At 53.1% G+C, this 22,073-nt stretch overlaps 1 protein-coding gene across 2 annotated transcripts; it reads right to left on the bottom strand.

The window, feature by feature from the left end:
* Window positions 1-9,796: 9,796 nt before the first annotated feature.
* On the bottom strand, window positions 9,797-21,085 carry TAL1 (TAL bHLH transcription factor 1, erythroid differentiation factor). 2 transcript variants are annotated; one of them, XM_041421372.1, is made up of 5 exons: window positions 20,935-21,079; window positions 19,464-19,613; window positions 17,790-18,218; window positions 16,944-17,035; window positions 9,797-12,837 (listed from the first exon to the last, which is right to left on the bottom strand). In XM_041421372.1, coding segments are annotated over exons 2-5 (942 nt in total). In that variant the 5' UTR covers window positions 19,466-19,613; window positions 20,935-21,079; the 3' UTR covers window positions 9,797-12,418. The 2 variants fall into 2 exon arrangements, with proteins under 2 accessions (XP_041277306.1, XP_041277305.1); XM_041421371.1 differs by lacking the exon at window positions 19,464-19,613 and having other exon boundaries at window positions 20,935-21,085.
* Window positions 21,086-22,073: the final 988 nt, after the last annotated feature.

The raw sequence follows: 22,073 nt of genomic DNA, 5'->3' as shown, positions 1-22,073 counted from the left end.
GAGGCTAAGGCCGAGGGTGGGAGGAAAAGAGGGAATTTTAAGTAATTTCTGAGCACAGAGAGGATCTTTAGGCATTGGGGCTCTGCTAGAAGAGTCAGGCACTGGCGCCGTGTCAAGCTGCTGGGCACAAGCCTGACCATGAGCCTGGATGTGGAGCAAAGCCTCTTCTTCCTCATCTTTCACCTCCTTGGCATGAAGAGAAATATCCTGTCCCATTTCAGTGTGATTTGATACAGCATCCTCAACACCAGCCCCAAATTCAGTGAATCTGGAGATGAGAAGGGAAAGGAAAAAACTCAGCAACCATTTACATTTGAATCTCAACTGTGATGGATGAAAGGAGGAGAAGGGAAAGGTGGCTGGTTTGGTGAGGGTGGAAAGTTTCAGGAAATAATTACCTCAGATGCCAGAAAATTAGGAAAAAATAGAGGAGAAATAGGAGAAAATTAAAAGTGTAAACCATAATCAGACGTCAAATTGCTTTTCTTCAGCTAATTGAAATAATGTTTTCTCTGCTACCCACCACTCTACCCCTTTCAGATGCTAATCCCTATCAAACATGGACTTACAATTACAAATTCATAGGCATTTTTCCCAGGAGCAGAAATTGCTTTGCCCTGTAACCTCTAAGATGAGGTCTTAATAGGAATTCACGAGCAGTCTCTGGTAAAGCTTCATTAGCTGGAGAGAATAGACAAGGGCAAGTTGCAGTGCTCCCTAACCACTCTAGGGAAAAATTAATTTAAATTACTTTGTAAAGTAACAAGGCCAGATAATGTGTTTCCTTCTTGGATTATTGTTTTCCAACACCCTAATATGTGGGCAGATTAGGTTACTTTGTCTGTGTTGATGGTGGTCCGTGCTAAATTGTGATTTATGGAGTGCAGAAGCCTTTGGAAACACTGACCCCTTGGGCCAGGGCTGGATGGAGCCGGGGCATGGACCTGGCTGGATCTCACCAGGTGGAGGCTGTTGGGGGGCAGGGGAAGCCACCTCCAGCACTTCCTCACAGCCCAGGAGAGAATCTCAGCTATTAAAGGTGGCATTCCAGCATTTCCCTGGTTGGAAACTGATCCAAGAGTCCTGCTGCTTTGGGGCAGCTTTAAATTTGTTTCCTGGAGGCCCTATCCTAAGCAGTGCTGAGTTCTGTGTTTCCAAGGGCTGGACCAGCATGGAAAACCTCTTCCAGAAGTCCCTCAGCAAAGCTGCTGCCTGGAACTGATTCCCAGCCACTAAAACATAAAATGCACTAAAATATCCTGAAAATCAAGCCTGCAGCCCCAGGAGGGAGAGGCTGTGATTTCATACACCCCCTCCAGCCCTTGCCAAGCCTTCCCAAAAAGAGCTGTAATTCTCTTCCCCTGGCACCAGGCTGGGTGCTCTTCATGCTGGTGTGGGTTTATGGAGCTTTGCAGAGAGCCAAATGAGAGGCCATGGGAAGATGTGGAGATAAAGCCTTGGCAGAGGGGCTGAGACTCCTCTCAGCACCCTGGGCACTGCCAGCTCCAGGCATTATTCACCTGAGCCTTGTCACACAGAATGGGCCAGTCTGGCTAAACCCCCAGGGACTCGAGCATCATTCAGTGAGAGACAAAGAGTTCAAAGGGCCTTTGGGCAACAGACAGCACAGATCATCTCTGTCGATTAAATAGGTTCCCAGCTGATGTGGGAGTCCTAGGAGACCAGCCTGAAGCTGGGAAGATTTATGGACAGCTACCTGAATTGGAGAGGCCATGAATTGATTTTATTCCTGGCATCTGAAGGGATCGCTGCTGTTTTTCAGAGCAAAGAGGGCTGGTGAAAGATGCATTGAGACAGAGGGATAGATAGGTAGGTAGAGGGAACCAGGGACAGAAATCCAGCCCATCTAATAATGTTTTTGTCCCCACTTACCTGGGGGAAGGTACAAACCCCAAGGCACTACTTTCTGTCATTCTCCCATCCAAAACTGCAACACTTCAAAACAAGACCATAACCCCCAAGGATGCAGGTTTGTACCATCCCAACTTCTGCAGTCACTTGAATTTTTTTCCTCCCCATCAGCAACCCACTGCTGTCCAAGCTCTGACAAATTCTGGACCACTTTTGCTGCTGACAAGCGCTGTGTTTTGATAGCTCCAAGCACAATTAAGTGTGCTCTTGAGTCTTCTTAACTTTGCTGTCTCACAAGAGCAGGACCAAGCACCCTGGAAGGCAGAGGAGCACCAGGCAAGGCCATGCCCCATGAGCAGGACACCTCTGCATGACTGTCTAGGTCCCCAAGGGGTAGAGAAGAGCCTGCATCCAGTAGGGCAGCCCTGCTCAGCACCACCTGAGGAAGGTGATTTCCTTCCTCCAGCCCCACATCCTTACCGGGAAAAAGAAATGGACCTGGGCAGAGGGAGGAGCATCCCTAACACAGGAAACCATCCTGAGCATCCTTGGACTCTGGGCTGCAATCAACCAGAACCCTGTCAGTAGGCACTAGCCCTGTTTCCATGGTCAGCAGCAGAGGCAGCAGGTTTCAGGTGGCACCTCTCTCCTCTTCCTTCTCAGAACCAGGGCAAAAGCCTGGAATATGAAGGGGAAAAAATAACAGGACCATCGGCAGTAAGTGAAACGAACCTAATAACCTCCACTTCTTTTCAACGAGCTCCAGTTGTTGCTTTACAAGTGTACTCCAACCCTGGCGAGAGCCAAACAAAAGCTCCCCTCTCCTTCTCCCTGCCTGTTAAACAGCCTTTTTATTTCAGCGAGCTGCATCTGCTGGGTGGCAGCCGCGATTACCATAACACAAGGACAGGATTTGGCCGGAATGCTTCCCCCTCGACTCTACAACAGGCGGGAGCCTTGGGCTAGTAGGAAAATAAAATGAAAAATAAAGGGCAGGGGAAAAAAGACTGAATGCATGAAGTCACTTTTCTGGCTGCCACCCAAGCAAACAGATGCAGGTAATGCAGGAGAGGGGGAAAATCGTGTCCTCATCTCCTCAGAGCAGTGACTTCTGCCGCTGGGAAAGAGAACGGGAGGGACATGGAAAGGCCAGAGGGATTTCATGTGAGTCCGAGACCTGAAAAAGGCATTTCTCACGGTATATTGAAATTAGGAGACATTTTTGGGAACCTTAACCCATTCCTGAATCTTTGGAGGCTGCTGGCCCCCTCAGGATGCTGCTGCAGACACGCTGAGCACCCTGAGAGGGGGACAGGGATCCAAGGCTCCTGCAGGAGGGACGGGATTGATAGGAAAGGGCTGAACAATGCCGAACTGTGCCGATGTGCCACAGCAGCTCAGAACAGGCTCCTCTTGGATCCAGCCCTGAACAGGTTTTGAGGACAAAAGGTGAAGACCCCTGGGAGATGCCTTTGCCTGGGACTGAGGAGAACAGGTTGTTTCCAGGGCTGGCGGGACATTAATTAGAACTCAGTAATTAGGGCATCGGCACAGCCACCGGTGCTCCCACTGGGAAGCGTGAGTGTCCACAGGGTCGCCTCACCTCTGCTGAAATCCCAGGGGGCTCGGCTGCCTGTGGTGCTCTGGTAGAGCCAACGGGGAGCTGGTGACCACAGGCACGGACCCCCTGCCCTCATGTTCCAGGGATGGGGACCTGCAGACAGCACTGAGACCCCCAGAGCTGGGGGAACAGCAGCTGCCTCAAGCTGTCTACCTTTCCACCCCAGAATACAAAATTCGGCAGGAAAATAGCTGCAGTGTTCAGATACAGCAGGTTTAACACAGCGAATGTCAGTCTGCGGTAACCCCAGGAAGACCTGCAGAGGGTGAAGAGCGAAAAAGGAGAGGGAGGAATGGAGAAGGGGAGGAGCAGAGAAAGGGAGAATGGGAAAGGACAGTCTTTAACACACTTTATTTGGAAAACATGAGAAAACATTAAACCCCGTTCCTAGCGAACCCCGGGCCGGGCGCTGCTCCCGCGGGGCCGCTCGGGCCGGGGGCGGCGCCCTCTGGCGGCAGCGGCGGGGACGGCCGGGGTGGGTCCGCTGCGGCTCGGCTGCGCTCCGGAACCGCCCCGGTTCTGCTTCGGAACAGCCCCGGGTTCTGCTCCGGCTCGGCTGCGCTCCGGAACCGCCCCGGTTCCGCTTCGGAACCGCTCCGGTCTGCTCGGGCTCGGCTCCGCTCCGGAACTGCCCCGGTTCTGCTCCGGCCGCGGTTCCGCTTCGAAACCGCCCCTGTTCCGCTCCGGTTCTACTCCGGCTGCGGCTTCGCTTCGGAACCGCCCCGGTTCTGCTCCGGCCGCGGCTCCGCTTCGGAGCCGCTCCGGTTCCGCCGCGGCCCGGGCTGGCCCCGCGGGCAGGAAGCGCTGGTGCTGCGGTGGCATTGATGTGCCGTTTATCTGCGAGCGGGGCTTCCCCCAGACCTGTTCAAAGGAGGCGCCCGCCCGGAGCAGGCGGCCCGGGGAGCGCAGCGCCCGCCCGGTCCGGGGCTCGGGTGAGACCCGCGGGGGACAGCCCCGCTGCGACCCCCGGGACACGGCTCCGGGGAGGCGTCGGCTGCGAGCTGCTGCTGGAGAGCGGAGCAGCGGGCAGGGCGGCGGTGTTGTGGCAGTGTCCCCGCTGGAGGGGACAGACACGCTCCCGCTCTCACCGCCTTTCTGCCCGTCCCTTGCGGTGTGTGGATGCAGGGCCTTATCCCCATCCCGCGACACCTGCACGCAGCGATAGAGGGGAGCAGCTCGGAGCAGCATGGAGCCAGCTGGAGGGTGGTCCCAGGGATGGGCAGAGAGCCGAGATAGGAGCAACGGCTGCCGCGGCTCAGCTCAGCCTTCCTGCCGCCCTGGAAACACCCCGGGAAAGCATCCAGTACCTGCCTTGGGTGGTTTGGTGCCACCTGACCCAGAAAGGAAAAAAAACAGCTCAAGGTTTGCAAGGATGAGGCAGGGAGCAGCCTCTGAGTGATTTCTGCTGATGGCAGCCAAAAGCAAAACCACCCTGGAGTTTTGTCTGGTGGGGACAACAAGCAGGGCAGCGTGCATGGGGACACATGTGTGAGCGTGTCATGGGCTTGGGTGGCTTGAGGACACATGCAGGACTGTGTCCAGTGTATTTAGGACTGTCCACAAATGTGCATCCATGGATGCACCCACGGGAATGGGATGTGCAGAAAGGAGAGTTTGTGTTTGTGCACCATTCCAGTGCAAGAGCACATGGGCTGTGATTTGTGATCAGGTCAGTGCACACCCACCTGTCCTGTGCCTGCACAGGTATTTGGGCAGTGTGTGTTTGTGACTCCTTGTCGCACAGGTGGCTGTGCCAATGTGTCACTGCTAACCCACCTCTGTGATGTCCCAAATTGCAGCCTCAGGCTTGTTCCTCACCCTGGCCCAGCACAAACAGGGCACCAGTTCACCAGCAGCAGCCCTGGCACGCACAGAGATTTCCCCACCCAAAGCAGGCGCTTCCCACCCACAGCATCCACAGTGGCACACTGCTGACTTCATCCAGCACACTCCTGCCAGCCTCCAGCTCCTGTTCCAGTGCCATTCCTGGGGATGGAGCAGGCTGGTTGCTCAGAGCAGCGGTGCTGAGATGCTGGATGGTGGCAAGACACAACTGGGATGGTGTGGATGTGTTTTATTTCAGCTACAGCGAAGTGTGAAGGGATGTATCACAGCAAGCACAGTGCTCTGGAGATGGGACAGCTGCTGTAAAGCATCCCCTTGCTCCCAATCCCCCCAGGCAGCCTTGGACGGGCAGTAGGTGAGACCACAGCAGTAGGTGAGACCACAGCTGGACCCTTCAGACATGCAGGATGACTTCACCTCTGGTTTCTGTGGGCTCTGGGCAAGCCCTGCCAGCAGGGTTCTGCCTCAGGGGCTGTGCTGCAGGTGGTGACAGTGGTGGAAGCAGAACAGCTGCAGGATTGGACACATTCCCTTCCCTTCCCTGGGCTTTGGCCATCTTCCCAGATGTACATCTGGAGTGGGACACTGTTGTTCCCTGACACAAACACAGGCTGAGCAGGGCGTGCAGGCAGCACGCTTCCCCAGCCACTCTAGCTCGATGCTTGGCATTTTTGGAGCCATTCACTCCTGACAAGCCCAGCTCCTGGTCCTACATCAGGAAGGATCAAGGCTTGACAGCCCCTCACACAAAGACCTCCAGACGGCTTATTTCACAAGATGCAGCCATGCCTTTCCTTGGGCATGCCCTCAAACCTCTCCTAGCCCAGCCAACAAGTCACCTCCTCCCCTTCTTTCCAGCACTCCTTGAGCTCCACAGCAGAAAGCCGCCTTTCCCTTTGCGGTGCCCACGCTGAGGAGCGCCGTAGCACCGCGGCTTTGCCGGCCCCTTTGCCAAAAGCCCTTTGCAGCCACTGCCACCTTGGCACGGCCAGATTAAGCTGGTGCCATGCGGGATTTGCCGGAGGGATGGGCAGGCAGAGAAGCCCCCGGCCCCAGCACGTGCTGCCGGTCGGGTTCACATCAAAGCGCCGGGGTTTTAACCGTGCTCCAGACGCTCCCTCCCATTTCCTGCTGGATTCCCGTCTCGCTCCCTGTGCCCGCATCAGCAAAACAGAGTGTAAAAATAGAGGCTGGGCTTCACCAAAACACAATAGTAAATTGTTCCCCGGAAAGGTCACTGGGGAGGCTGAGAATAGCTCCAAGAGCAGGGGAAAAGGAATGTCTACCGGGGGGACAAGTTTGAAAGTGCCTGCTGGACCCACCCCAGGAGGTTTCCTGCATCCTCATCAGTGGTGCAGGTCCCTGCTGTGGCCCCTGTGGTCTCAAAGCATCCTTATCCTCTCCCATCCACCTCTAGCCTTCTCTCCCATCCCAGTTTTGGGATGGAAACTAAAAAAAAGCCGGAGAGAGAGTAATAAGATGAAAGAAGAGGCAGGAGGACCAGAGAGAAAGAACAGAACTGGGAGGAGAGACAGGATCCTGCTCGCTGCTCATCTCCTTGCTGCGTGTGACAGCGCGGTGTCCCCTGGGCACCACTGGCCGGCTGCAGCCTTTGTGTGGCGCTGGGAATGTCAGGGATGAGCCCCGGGATGAAGAGCAGACCGAGCAGTCCCAGAGAGCCATAAATTACTCCCTCCTGTTGTCACTTGGCCTGTCACAGCGAAGAGGAGAAGCTTTCTCATCGGCTGCCGGGGTGGGAATGTTTGGGTCCTGTCGTTTCCGTGAGCATATTTGATTCAATTATGTGGGAATGCCCTTAATGAAGCAGGTCCTTGCTCCTGGCTTCGGCTGTGTTCCCAGGCAGGGCTGCCAGTGCAGGCTGCCCTCAACATGGCTTTGCCAGAAAAGCTGTAATTAAAAACAGATAATGAGGCTGGAAAATAGTAGCTGCCCAAATTTGGAGTGATTTTGAGGCTTTGTGTTTCTTCTTTCAACATTTTGGATATATGCAATCCTCCCACCTTCTCTCTGGTTTTTAATTGAATTTTATCTCAATGTCAAGTCCCGCTGTTCTCACTTCCCACTGTCATCCGTGCACTTGTAAGGGAAATTTCCTGCCACTGGAAGCCTGAATGCCACTCAATTCCTGGAACAACAAAACTGGATGAACGAAACACCTTTAAATGCATCTGCTTCAAGTTTGTGAAGAAACTGCTATTTGTCAGAAAATTTCCTGCCCTGCAGAGCAGAACCCCTTGTGGTGCCACCAGTGAGAGATGGACCCCAGCACTGTCCCAGCTGAGGGCAATGCCACCTGTGACACCCAGGCTGTTTCCCTCCTGCTGCACCAATCCCTTCTGTGCAGTGGCAACCAGGATCTCAAGGTTCTTTCTCCAACTTTCTTTTCTGTTTTGCATGAACAGAGGAAAAAAAATGGGTTGGGCTGGGGTTTTCCCCCATATATTTGTATCCACAGAACATTGCACATCACCCTTTGCAACAAAACATGATTGTCGAAAGAAATTACCATTTGATGAGAAATGAATTAAATTTTCTATTAAAAGACAAGAATGGGAAGGGCTTTTGAAAGTTACTTAAAAAAAAAAAAAAAAAAAAAAAACAAACCAAAACACAAAGGCAGGTGAATGGTTACTTAAAAAAAAAAAAACCCAAACCAAAACACAAAGGCAGGTGAATATCTGCTACCTTCTGTGACTTTTGCTTTTTGGTGGCCAAGCAGCAACAAGGTCCAGATGCTCAGGAGAAAAAGATGATGGAAGAAAGATGCTTCTTCCAGCATGGCCAGCATGAAGCCACCAGCTGTGGACACAGCCCTGGAGCCAGCAGAGCAGCACCCAGGGTCTCCCCACCACCGGGGTCAATCAGGAGTGATGCACATTGACCATCCCACCACGGAGCAGGTGGCACTGGAAGCCTCTCAGCCCTTTCCATAGGTTATAGAACCCATAAATCTGCACAGGGTTGTTTGAAGCCTTCACCCTGCAGGTGTTTTTCCCTTAAGGATGTTTTTTCCTTTGCTGGTTGCAAAATACTTGTGGCCATCAAGGATATTTTATTGAAGAAAGCAAAAAAAGCAGAAGGGGGAGGTGAAAGGAGAATGGAAGGCAATGGAAGGAGGGAGGGAGGGGGGCAGGAGGTGGGAAGCAGAGATAACTGTGGGTGAGCTATCAGCTCATGCTGGGCTGGCAGCAGAACAGGAGACAGGGGTTAAACCAGACGTACAGCCACCATCTCCCAGCTGCAGATAAACACCCAGCAGCCACACACTGCCCACACCTGCCCCACGCCTTGTCCCAGAGCCTGGGATGAAACCAGCCCAGCCCTGGCTGCTGGGGCTTTGCTCAGCCTGGCTGTGGAGGGGACATCCCCATGTCCCTCGTCTGGGGCTCTGGACAGGGCTCCCTGTACCCCCAGGGTGGAGCCTGAGAAAGGCTCTCCTCTTCCATCTGGGGGAAATTTCACCTAGAAACCTTAAAAGCAAGCCTTGGCTCCCAGGCTGCCATGGAGGAAGGGTTAGCAGCTAAGCTTTTGTGGGGAGGCTATAAAAGAGCAAGGGATGCTTTAAAGGGTCTGTTGAAAAAGGCAACCATCTGTAATTCATAGAAATTAAAGAGAAGAAAATACTTAGGGTACCATTCCTGCTCATCTGCTCTGTGCTCAGCATGGTGTCAGCCACCATCAGCAGCATGGTGCGGTATATATATAATATATAAAATATAAAATATATATGATATATGTATGCATATATACATATACCTATACATATCAAATGTATATGATATATATATACACATATAAATATATTTATAGATAGATACACACACACACACACACATATATATATATATATATATATAACACACACATGTTCAATGGACCACTTAGCCTGTAAACACTCCCTAATTAGTGCTGTATATTTTTAAAAGCACTTAAGCACGTGGCTGTGATAATTTCTTTCTTTAAAAAGAGGAATTACTCTCGCTGCCTGTTAAGTCGTGGCCGAATGCCTGCCATGGTGCAAAGGGAAGTAGCGTGGCCCCCAGCAGCCCCTTCCTTGCACAGCCAGCCTCGCCAAAAGAAGGGAAAAGGCCACTGGAGCCTTGGGGGGACCTGCAAGGGACAGGCTGGGGTGAGCTGGGGGTGGCTGGTAACGCTCGCCTGCGGCGGGGCATTGCTTCATCGCCCGCCTTCCTTCCTGCCGGCCCTGCGCGCTCTTCCCCCCGCCCAGGCTGGACCGTGTGAGTCAAGCAAGTTTAAAAAAAAAAAAACACAATTGGCAGATCCTTTTGCAACGTTTTTCGCTGCCCGTTTATGTCTTTGGCTGGCTGGGAATGGGCCACCCTGGTGTCTTCACCCCACGACACTCAGGGATGGAACTCCGAAGTAATGATGGATTCGAGTGGTGAGGTGGGACAGAGGCAGACAGCGAGTGGAGGCTGCTTTGTAAAACTTTATTTAGAAATATTCTTGATATATTCATTATATATATATATTTATATATACACACACATTACAACAAATGTGTTTTCTAAATAGCACATCCACAGTGGGTTGAGACTCAGGGTACCAGGTCTGGTTACTTCATTTCTGCAGAAAAAATGCAGAAATCCAAGGGGAGGGTGGCAGAGAAAGGGATGGGGCTGAAAAAAACAAAATTCGTAAGGCAGGAATTCACTCACACGGTACGACATTGCCCCAGAGCGCTGCTCCCAACAGGAATGGGGGTGATGGTCCACACAGCGAGAGATGAAGCAGGCAGGAGGAGAGGTGGGCAGAGGAAATGTACCATTCAAATCACAATTAAAGTACAACTGTACATACCCCGGGGCACCTGCGGCACTCCCGGCAGGAGCCCGGTGCCTGGGGGCGTTTGGGGGTGCTGACAAGGTTGTACCATTTCCCCAGCTGTGCAGCTACCCAGAAGATACAGACAAGAAGCGATGGGTTCGTGTGGAATGAGGGATTTCTGAGTATCGGCGAATTATTTTATTTTCTCGCGGCAGGTTAATAACAAGGGTGTAAAACCCCCACATACCCCACCCAGGGCTATTTGGGAACCAGGAACAGCTTTAGCTGTGTGACAGCACTCCCCTACTCCCCACCCAGCCCCGAGGGTCCCCTGGCAGCCCCCTTGCCTGTCTCTCCTAGCCCTGGCACCAGTACCAGTCCAAACCTCCTCCTCAGCATCGCCTCCTCACCCCCAGCACCTTCCCAGCCCTGCAGGTAACCCTCTCCTGTAAGAACCCCCTGCACAGGCTACCCAGACCCAAGAATCTTCCTCCTTTTCCACAATTTAAGATGGGGGAGATTGGTGCTTTCCAAATATTTGGGGGCTATGCTGGAAATCCTTGCATGGGCCAGGATCCCTTCCCAGACAACTAATTCTGCCAAACATGCCAAGCCACATGCCAGACTCTTACCTATTATTTACAAAGAGGCATCAAAACCAAGCAGGGATGGAAATGACAGGGCTCTGCATTAAGCCTGGACAGGCTTGCAGACACCCACTCAAATTCTCTGTGTTCCCTTGTACCTCAGCATCCTTGGGAAGGCACGAGTGTGGTGGAAGATGTCCCCACTCAGAAAGATTTATTCCCTTCCAAAGGATGTTTGTGTGTGGGGTTGGGTTTTTTTTCCTGCTGTATCATGGTAGGGATTTCTGTGCCTTGACATGTCTGCAGAGGGTGGGGATGGGTTGGGGCAAATGCTCCATCAGGCCACAGCTGGGAGCAGCAACTCCCCTGTCCTCCTGCTTCCCAGACGTCCTCCTGGGGGGCAGCAGGGGCAGGGGATCAGCTCAGTCACAGAGCTCAGTTTTGCAGCAATTTGAGCACTCAGGAGTGCAGGCTAATCCCACCACTGTTTTTACTGCTTTCCCCCAAGATTCAAAGAGGCTGTGGACTCCCACCAGCTTCGACAGGTGAGGACCTTCCTAACTCCAGAATAAATCCAGCACTATTGTCCACACTGGGGGCATTGGCACAGCTGAAACACCATTTCACAAAATAAAACCAAAAAATTCAAAGCATACCATCAAAAAACCTTTTTATAACCCTATGTACACGCACACTGTTGATACATCATTGACTCCTTTTGCCCTTTTTTTTTTTGCTATTTTGAATTTAAAAATCCCCCAGTCCAAAGAGATATTTCACTAGCAAATATTTTCTTCCTTTACCAACTCTGAAATTCATCTTTCTCGTGAGAAGCTCTGGCCCCACAGAAACCACTGGAAAAACTCTGGGAGACCACAGCAGGCTTAAAATTCACCTGCTGAGTGTTACCAGCAGAAGGATCAGGGGGGTGGCAGAAAACACCTATGTACCTTTTCATTCAGTGGATACTGCATGACAGTGTTAAACGGAAGTAATCCCACATCATAAATACAACAAGCCCAAACAATCCAAAATTAGACAGAAGAGAAAGGAAGAAAGGGAAGGGGGAAAAAAAAAAAAGAAAGAAAAAAGGAGAGAGAAAGAAATAGTCTAAATCCTTTTAATAGTTCTTTTGCTGAGGGTATTTTTTCACCTCTTTAAAAAGATACAGTCAAAAGCTCTCGGACAACAGGAATATGTGGCCAAGCTCCTGCTCAGACCAGCTGGATGTGCCACAGGTTGGAGAAGTGCTGCAGCACTGGCGTGATGCAGCAGTTTCCAGCACCACGCGGAGCTGGAAAGCGCCGGTGGCCTCCGTGGGCAGTGGGAGAGGAGCTCCACGCCTCACCCAGATGACCAAGGTCACCAAGTGGTCTGGAAACCCTCTGAACGCTGCAGAGGCGCCAGCCACGTCTCCTTCCCCTCCTCAGAGTCCCATCCCGAGCAGTTCTGTACAACGAAGATGACTTCAAACGCTTTTCTTCTTTGCACGGTCACGTACCTAAACCCCGAGCGTCCGTCTGGGTCGGCCTTGTCCTCAGCCAACGCGCCGGGCTGGGGAGAGCGGGCAGCCCGAGCCCCCAGGGAAAGGCAGAGTCACGAATCCCACAAGCACAAGTTCCAGCAGCTGCACAGCCAGGCCTGGCCTCTCCCCCGTGGCTCTTCAGGAGCAGCGTGGGGGTCATCACCGCTGCGCGTTGCCTTCTACGGGGAGGATGGCGTGGTGCAGGCTCCGCGTGTGCTTCGAATCCAGCGTCTCGTGCTCTTCCGTGAAGCTGTCCGGGCTCGCCGCTCCGTCCAAAGAGCTTCCACAGCTCGAGTTGGGAGACAGCATGTCCTGCAGGAGGTCTTCCTGGACTATCCCCGAGTCTTTGTTCACTTTGCCCCTTTGGTTTCCTTCTTCCTCCTGGTCGTTGAGCAGCTTGGCCAGGAAGTTGATGTATTTCATAGCCAGGCGCAAAATCTCGTTCTTGCTGAGTTTTTTGTCGGGCGGGTGGGTGGGGATGAGCTTGCGCAGCTCTGCGAAGGCCCCGTTGACGTTCTGCTGTCTCCATCTCTCCCGGCTGTTGGTGAAAATGCGGCGAACCACTTTCGTGTGAGGACCTGCAATTCCAACCACGCAGAATTAGGAGCTGGGCTTAACAAGTATTGCTTTGCTGAATTTCTGCTTTGCAAATTAACTAACTGACTAATTTTAGTGAGGTTTAATCAGCAAGGCAGTGAGACAAGAGTTTCCAGCTGACCCCATGAGCTGAGAAAGCCGTAACTTTGTTCAATGCAGTGGAAGGGAAAAATAGAGTTGCATCTCTTTGGATGTCTCCTCAGATATCAAAATTTACCTCTCCAAGGAAGAAGGCTTAGGCCATGATATGTGTGCAGAAGGCTGCTATAATTTTTTGATATCTCAACTCAACAACAAGGGTAACTCAGCAACAATGGTCCCGTTCGAAGTTTATCTCACTAGATTGCTTTAATTTCTATCCCTAAAATTGTCTAAAGGACACACCATTGGGACAGGACGAAATTAGCCTGAGCTAATTAAGAGACTTTGACAACCCTGAGATCCAGAGGTCTTCCCAGCTGAGAGAGACCAGAGGCTTGCCAGCAGCCCTCTGAATGAAACAGGGTGGTGGGATTTGTGCCATGGCAATGAGGACAGGTAGGAAGTGACCACACTGACCCACGGAGTGAAGGCAGTGTCCTGCTGGAAGGGTGGTCACAGGTGAGCATGGAACAGCTTCACAGCTCACCTGAGGGCTGCCTGCTCTCTCTCCTCCTCACTGCCACAGGGCAAAAACTCCCTCGGACACTGATTGGAGAAGGGGCTCCAAGTTGCTGGAGGTGTCCGTTTGACCTAACTACATGTGACCTCCAATTACACCTTGGAATTTTACAGCCATGTTTCTGAGAGGGGATGCTACACAGGATGAAGGCACAAAGCACACCAATTCTCCTTTCAGCACATCAGGGCAACTCCTGGAGTACATGAGAAAAGCTTTGTCTCTGTGCTAGAAGAAACCCAAAAGCACATCTAGTGAAAAGGACTGTTCTGCAGGAGCAGCAGTGCTGTAAATCAGGATTGCAGGCCCTTGGGTCCATGGAAACCAGCTCACTTGAGGGAACACTACCCTAACATGCTTTTATTATTACATCCTTCCCATCATCTCCTCCAGGAGACATCAACAATGGAAGGTCTCATCAATCTCATTAAAATCTGGAAGAATGACCAGGGCAGAAACTCCCATGGGATAGGAAGCATCACATACAGTGAAAATCATCACAGAGTGGGAAGCAAAGCCTTGCAGGTAACACATTGGTGAGATTCACCCCAAAGGACTGTGGAATTCCCACTCCCCCCATCTCTCCCCTGTATTCCTCACTCTGTGACACCTGCCTAACTTCTCCCTCCTGGTGGGAGCAAGTCCCTGGCCTTGGTGAGCAGTTTAAGCCACAGTTCTGACATCACCCAGTGGAACCAGCCCCCCAGGGCACATTTAAACACCTTTATTCTTTTCTAGCAAAACTCTTGGCTGCCTTGACTGTGGCACAGGAACCAAACATGTGACTTTTTATAAGTATCCTGGTGAGGCTGTACCTCAGCAAATCCACCCTGCACAGCAGGAGAAGTGGAATCCCTCGTTCCAGCTGATCAGACACCATCACACTTTCCTCCCTTTGGGGGAAGCTGAGTCCCTGCAGCCCGGCTCACCACAGAGAACACCCTGCACTGCAGGGTTTGCATGGGGACACGCTCCCAAGCAGCCAGTTCAAGCTGCCAGCTCCTCCAGTGTGTGAGCAGCCACACAACTCACTCCTCCTCACGGTGTGCTCAGAGCTGGGAGTCCCCTGAAGTCACAAACAGCCCCTGGGACGAGCTGGGGGATGCAGAAATGACAAAATGCTCTCTGACCTCTAGGATTCCAGTGTGATGCTTTAGTAAAGGCAATATTCACCCCCAAACAGCACCTAGTGCCCTCTGTATGAACTAAGGCACAAGAGCTCGTGCAAAGGGAAGGTTTCCTGTCCCTGATGTGAGCAGCCTGCTATGCCACAGGATTGTGGGGAAGGGGACAGGGACCAAAGGGACCTCAGCAGTGCTGCTAATTAAGCAGTGAAGAATGTGCTACATCCTACTAAAACAATATGGCATTTTTAGCACTTTACTGCTCTTTCCAGACAAGAAAAAGCAAGCGGTCTTGAATCCAGAGAGAGATGGAGCTCAAAAGCTATTTACTCCCATAAGGGTATGAGAAATAACCCAATCTTGGATACTGCTCATTAAAAAATATCCTCAAGAGACTTTCAGTCTTCAAATATGTGTTTGTGTTCACTGAAAGTTGATGACTAAAAGACAGCTATTCATAAATTTGTCAGAAATTAGGAAAAAAAAAAAAAAAAAGACCTGTTCATTTTCATCCAAGGGCATTCAAATCAAGCTTTAGTATATAAAACAAATTCTGACACCACTCAAATTCTTGATTCCTGCCCCAGCTGAATTAAACATATCTTTTAGAAAGATATCAGGTTTTGGCCAAAACATGTCAAGCAGTGGAGGAAATTAAAATGCCCCATAGCTGTGTTATAATAGAAAATCTACTCCTCATAAAAAAACTTGCCTCATAATTAATTCAAGCAATCAGATGAGAAATTTTGCCTGGATTTTTTTATAATGAATTGACTGATGCTCTTTAAAATTAGAAATATGAGGAAAATTAATAAAAATATGATCTTCCAAAGTTCCAGGATATACTTTTTGTAGAGATACTTTTTTGCATTTTTATCTTCACTTCTAGTTATTTTTAAAGAAGATATTAAATGGAACAAAATTTCCATAAAACAGATAAAGAACTACTACAAAAACCCCACCACTTATTCCCACACAGAAAAAACCACAAAGTGTCTGGCAAGACTTTCCTGCCCTTCTGCAGCCCCCAAGGGCTGAGGACCCTCGAGAGGGCTGCTCCTGTGTGCCCTGGATGTCACCCAGCAGGTGCCCCCCACCACACAGGTGCCTCAGCATGGGATGTACATCCCTACAAACTGTTCCTGTTTGCACTACATAGTCTGATACCCTTTTCCCCCTCAAAAAATGTTGAGTCCAATCTTGGAAATTCACATGAGCCAGAACCTGCAGGATTGGGCCTAATCTGTACACCTGCATCAAAACACATGTTCAGAAACTTGGTTACAACCAAGTATTTCTGTAATCCTTAATACCTGATTTAATAGCAAGTCCAAAGCTTTAGTCAGACACTGAGATTCGATGGACTTTCCAGCATAGCTGCTGAGCCTCGGGATCAAAACCCAGAAAAAAGCCCTTCTTGTGCCGGGGCTGTAGCATCCCCTGTCCCACGGGGCTGCAGCCTGAAAGGACCGGAGGGGAGTGGAGGACTGATGAGTGCAGATAACACCCTGAGCCTGTCATTTCGGGATGCATTATTTTAGACCGATGCAGGTTATGATTTGATCTCGGATTAGCTGGGTAGAAGGAAAGGGACAGCTAGCTGGAAAGGAGGAAAATTAATTGTCCAGCAATTGAAACACAGTGTTTACAATCGCTAAAGATAAAACGCATTTCAGTGAATCTCGTGTGCACGGGCTGTTAACTCCAGAGATAAACAGGCCGGCCTTCCACGTGCAAATCGCTCTTGTAAGTGTCCCTTTGCGTGGGCAGCAGAGATGCCCTTGCACGGAGCATCCCACACCCCAAACCTGCTGCCAGGAGCAGGCAAACCGCGAAACGCGAGTCGGATGCCCGGGCTGTTGGTTTAAAGGCAGGTTATCCCTTCTGCCCGAGGCTGTGCTCTGCAGTGCGAACCTCTCCCGGCTGAAAGGGTTTACACACGCACATCTCACCGCAATGGCCCTGATCCGCACTTCAACAGAGACACGCGTTTATTGTCTTTTTTCGGATTTAATCTCTAAGCAATTCGCAGAACAGGGATGCAATTAGCCACAGGCTGAGCTGCATCCCTGGCTGCTGGGTGAAGGCAAACTCGCCGAGCACGCTGCTGGGCACCGCTGTAAGTTCTGCTTACCGGAGAGCCACCCTGCCTCCCTGGGCATCCCACTCGCGTTTTACGGTTTTAGTCCTTTTATTATTTGGGGATTAAGTCCCAGAGTGTGGGATTGTGCAGGAACTTGCCCCCCATGGCAGATGGAGACACCCCTCCCCACCAAGATGCGGCGCAGGGGGGAAATTCTCTCACCATCGGTGATCTCCATCTCGTACGGAGAGGGTCTCCGCTTCACCCGGTTGCTGCCGTACATGGAGAAGGAGTCCGGTTCGCCGAAAAACCCGCTGCGAAGAAAGGCAGACAGGCCGTGAGGACACACCGCCATCCCCCCGGCCCGGCCCGTGACGGGGGCTGCCCCCGGAGCGGCGGCAAGCGGAGCGGCTCCGTGACCTCGGAGCGAGCTCGCCGCTCACGAAGCCGAGCCGGGGTCGTGCGGTGACACCACACGCGGCCAGCCGGGGACACGCAGCAAGAGACGCCAGCCCTGCGCGGGCAGGGGGATGTGAGCGGCGTGGGGCGTCCAGGCTTGCGGCTTTGGGTAAAATCCCCCCATTCCCGCGATTCTGCTCTCCCGCAGGCGGGCCGGGTGCGCACCGCAGCTTTCCCTGGGCGAGGCGGGGTCCGTCCCCGCACACCCCCGGGCTGGCTCAGCCCCTGTCAGAGCCTCTGCTGTGCCCTTCGCTCATTTGCGGGACTCGTCGGAGAACAGAGAGAGCCCGGGGGGCTCGGAAGGGCTAAACCGGTTCTCGTCCGTTTATTGACGGACCCCTTCGATCTACCCAGGGCTTTACCACCGCAAATATTTCTCCTTCGAGGAACGAGTTTTTCGTTTTTGACTTTCCCCCCGCCTTTTCCCTTTCTCTCTTTGCAAAGTTCGCGTGCAAACCCGCGATGATTAAGCGACGAGCCCCGCGCAGAGGAAGGGATGCTGCTGCTTCTGCTCCCGCATCTCCGCCCCGCGCCTCCCGCCTCCCCAGCACCGCGCGGGACACCCCTGGGGGAGCTCCGGGATGGGGATGGGACAGGGGGGACACGGACCTGTTGATGGTGGCCAGCGGCTGGCCCAGGTTGTAGAGCATGGCCCTGCCGGGGGGCTGCAGCGGGAGCGCGGGGGGGCTCAGCTGCACCATGCGGGCCTCGCAGGCGGCCTCGGCGGCGCGGCACGGCTCGGCTCCCGGCGCTCTCTGCATCGCCTCCCCCGCCGCCTCACGGCTTTTTATGTCCAGGGAGCCCCCCCGGCGCACCAGCTCGATGACGGGCACAGGGGCGGCGGGGGGCCCGGGGGAGGGCCGGCCCGCCTCCTTGGCCGCCCCGTTGAGCAGCAGCTGGGGGTCCGCCGGCGCCTCCATGCCCCCGCGGCTGCTCTCCGGCTCGCTCGTGGTCTCCGCTTCCGAGTCGTGCCGCCGGGCGGGGCGGGCATCGCGGGGGTCACTGGGGGGCGGCGGGGCGGGCGGCCTGTCCATCGTCCTGCGGAGAGAGGCAGCGCTCAGCGGCGGCCCCGCACCGGAGCACGGCCGGGCTTTGCCCCTGCACGGGCACCGCCCGACGGGGCTCAGACCGCGCCGCTGAGGAACGGGGCAGTTCCTGATCACCCCAAATAATTTTAGAGTTTGCTGGGGGGAGCTGGGGGGGGGAGAGGGGGTCTGTGGGTCCACCCCGCCGAGCCGTGCGGTGCCGTGACGTCACGGGGCGCCCCAGCCCTGCCGTGACGTCACGGGGGCTCGCGGAGCGGCGCTTTGACGTCGCGCAGCGCCCCGGTCCCGCACGATGGGGACGGGCCGGAGCCCCCGGCGGGGATTCACACCGGCACCGCCGGGGCGGCCGAGCGGCGAGGGGGCTCGGGCAGCGCCCGCAGCGCCGCCGCCGAGGGTGCGGGTTAAATTGCGCGGCCAAATTGCGGCGGAGGCCCAGCACACATCCCCGCTTTTCTGGGGGTATTTCTCCCCGTTTTGGGGTCCCCGGCGGTGTTCGCTGCCCTGCGGAGCCAGCGCAGCCGCCGCCCGGCCTGCCCGTAGCGGCCTTAGCCTCGCGGGCGGCCTCTTCTCCTCCCATGATTGTTTTTTATTGTTATTTATAAACTATCGAAATATACCTGAAACCACTTTTTGGGGGAGAGGGGGTTAACCCGGCCCCTAACGGAGTCAATCCCCCCGCGCATTCGCTGCCGCAGGAAGGAGGAAGGGGCCCGGCCGCGGCCGCACGCACAGCATTGTCCCCTTCTCCCACAGAACAAATGCTGTCGCGACAGGGCACCTCACGCCTCGGGCAGATATCGTGATTATTTCTATGCTTTATCTCCCACATATGCCCTCGTTCGTTTTTGGATTTTGTTGCTGTTGTTGTTGTTTTGGTTGATTGATTATTCTTTTCTATATAAATAAGGAGCTTTACTGAGCAGAGAGCTGCCACCCATCCTTCTCGCTCCTTTGCCTCGGGTTGTTTTTTATTTCGTTTCTGATAAACTGAGTCGCGAGAAAAAAAAAAAAAAAAAAAAGAAAAAAAAAACAACCAAAAAAACCAAACCAAAGCAAAAACCCAACCGGTTTTTTTGCCATATATCACTATCTCTCTGGAAAATAAAATAAAAAAATTTACAACCACCCAACCTAAAGCACAAGTTCTCTGCCTTCCCTCCGGCCACCTTCCCGCCAGCCCTCTAGAAAGAAAAATCTAATTGCCTATTCCGATATTGTATAGGAAGAGATTACTCACATGTGTCATATTTAAGTAGGGACACCGCAAGTCTCTCCTGTTTCAACAAAAGCGCTCTCAGTGTCAGGCTGAATTTACTCCTCCCACCTCAGGGTACTTACGACTTTACAGAGAGGAAGGACACCCGCATCGGGATAAAACTGCTAAATCCTGGGAGGAAGAGAAGGGGGGGAGGAAAAAAAAAGAGAAAAAAAAAAAAAAAAAAGGAGAGGGTGGATCTCGTGGGTCCGGATTGCCAGAGATCAGTGGAGGGAGAAAGGTGCAGGGGAGAGGGAAGGAGGGGACAGCACCCCGGGGAGGCCCCTGTGATAGGGGACAGCGGCCACCCCCGGGTCCCCCCCCGCCGCCGCCGGGAGCCGCCGCCTCGCACACGGGGCCACAACGAGCGACGGCCATGGTCTGGCGTGGAAAAAAAAAATAAACAGAGAAAAAAAAAAAAAAAAGGTGAAAAAAAGAGCCCTATATTTGGGGCGAATTGGGCGTTTTTTTGGACACATTGCAAGCCCGGTCTTCCCGGGAGGAAATCACAGACGGGGCCGGACACGGGGTTGTTTTTCTCCCGATGGGCTCGCACGAAGCGGCGACGGCGGCGGCGTTTCTCCCACGTCCGGCTGGAAAATTTAATTCCTAAAGGGGCAAATTAAATTCCTCAAGGGGCCGGTTACCGGCCGAGGAACCGCGACAGCCGGCACCGGGCCGGCGGCGGAGTGAGCCCGCTCCCCGCCGCCCAGACACAGGAAGGTGAGGCCGGCTCACCCCGCCAACGAAATCACGAAAAATGAGGTTTTCCCCTTGGTAAAAAAAGGAATAATCCCGATGGCGTCTGTTCCCGCATTTGTTAAAAAACGAAATACGCAAACCCGCAAAGATATCAGCAGAATTTTGCCTTAAATTGGGGTGGTTTCGTTTAGAAAAAAATGGAGGGGGGGCATTAAATCCCCGCCCGCTGGTTTCTGCTTCGCAAAATCCTTTTGTTTTCCAGCAGCCGATCGGCAGGAAATTTCCAACCCAAAAGCGCACCTCTCCCGCCGGCCCTTTGTAGGGAAATCGCCCCAAAGCAATTTGGGAGGCAGCGGGATATGGGGGACCCCGTCTCGGGGAGAAGCGCTCAGGTTCGGGCTGTCGGTCGGGCCGTGTCCCGCTGTCTGTCCCTGGCAAGAGGCTGGGGCAGCCGGGCCCGGTGGGCGCTTCGCCCCCAGCCCGTCCCAGCCGCAGCCCGAGGGTCCCGGGGCCGCGGGGGTGCCGCACCCCAAATTTCAAAGTGGAAAGTGTATTCTCCTCCTCACCGACCCCGCATCAAAGAATAAAAAGATTAAAACCCAACCGCGGAAAAGATTTTGTGTTTTTTCTCGTCTCTTATGTGGGGCAGAAGCCCCCAAAAGCTCCCTCGGTGCCCTCCGAAGCCCCCCAAAACCACATCCCGCCGCCCCCAGCGCCCAGACTTCTGCAGAGCCGATTCCTCTTTACTCACCATTTGCTTTTCATTGGGAAAAGTGAGTGGAGCCATTTTGTGGCCTACGCATCGCGGCTATATTTGTAGTAAGTGTTGGGTGGCTTCAGCTGGGTAGGCTCTAATTCCACATCACGTCCAGTTTCCTATTTAGTATGGAGAGCGGAACACTACTGCAATGTGGCCGAGAGAGATAAAACCCCAGCAGTGGCCCGCCTGCCCTGATAAGCTTCTAAACCCATTATTTATGAAATGATTCATTATTATTTGGCAATTTTATCGAAGGAAAGCGGAAAATTATTGCAGGGATATGCATAGGAATAACTCCGGAATGCATGCCTTCTAGCTTTTTATGTGTGTGTGCTTAGATGCTCTTAAAAAGACACTAAAAAAAAAAAAAAAAAAAAAAAAAAAAAAAAAAAAAAGTAATAAAAAATTGCACTGTGGCTGCCCGCATCTGAATAGCGATTCTTTATTTTAGTCCTCTTGGAGGTTATTATGCCCCTGTTTTGTTTGTGGTTTTTTTTTTTCTTTTTTTTTCTGTTTTTTTTTTTTTTTAATTATTATTATTAAATATGGAACACCTACTCCGTTCTTAATTAAATTTAATGAGCCAAAATAAATGGTTAGAGATGTTGAGAGAGGGGGAAAGGGTGTGGGCTGCTTTGGGACAAGAGGAGGTAAATAAAGCACATCTAAAGGAGATGTTTTGGAGAAAACCGGCCCCAATCCCCAGCCTTCCCCCCCAGCACTGTGTATTTTTGCTGAAGGGCTGAACTGGGGCGAGCTCCCTATCTCGTCTCCCCTTCTGGGGTGGGAGGAGGCCGAGCATCCCTGCCGAGATGCGGGATGCTGGGGACCGTGAGTGGAGCGGGTACCGAGAAATTTGGAGGAGAGGGCTTGGGGAAGGGAGCGAAGGGCCCTGGCTCGCCCCGCAGCATTGCCGGGCAGCCAGCGGGGCTGGGGCCGGGCTGCGCGCCCCGTCGGGGCAGGGGCTCAGCCGGGCTGCGGCCAGCTCGGGGCCCGGGCAGGGACCCCCGGCCTGGCCAGAGCCCCGTGCCCCCGGAGCGGCTCGTGGGGACGGAGCGGGCGGTGCGGGGGTCGCGGTGCCCTGCGCGGCGATCGCAAAGCGACGGGAGGCGTGAAAACCTCCCCGAAAT

The sequence above is a fragment of the Onychostruthus taczanowskii genome, unplaced genomic scaffold (assembly GCF_017590055.1).
Source record: "Onychostruthus taczanowskii isolate IOZ18803 unplaced genomic scaffold, ASM1759005v1 scaffold7, whole genome shotgun sequence".
Classification (NCBI taxonomy): domain Eukaryota; kingdom Metazoa; phylum Chordata; class Aves; order Passeriformes; family Passeridae; genus Onychostruthus; species Onychostruthus taczanowskii.
The sequence above is the reverse complement of the archived record's forward strand: the minus strand, read 5'-3'. Positions and strand labels throughout refer to the sequence as shown.

What these genes read in the sequence shown, in the direction of transcription:
- TAL1 (XM_041421371.1), bottom strand. An exon ending in CCGCTGGCCACCATCAACAG is followed by an intron (nt 17,036 to 17,789) that starts GTCCGTGTCCCC and finishes CTTTCTTCGCAG; the next exon opens with CGGGTTTTTCGGCGAACCGG. An exon ending in CGAGATGGAGATCACCGATG is followed by an intron (nt 12,838 to 16,943) that starts GTGAGAGAATTT and finishes TTGGAATTGCAG; the next exon opens with GTCCTCACACGAAAGTGGTT.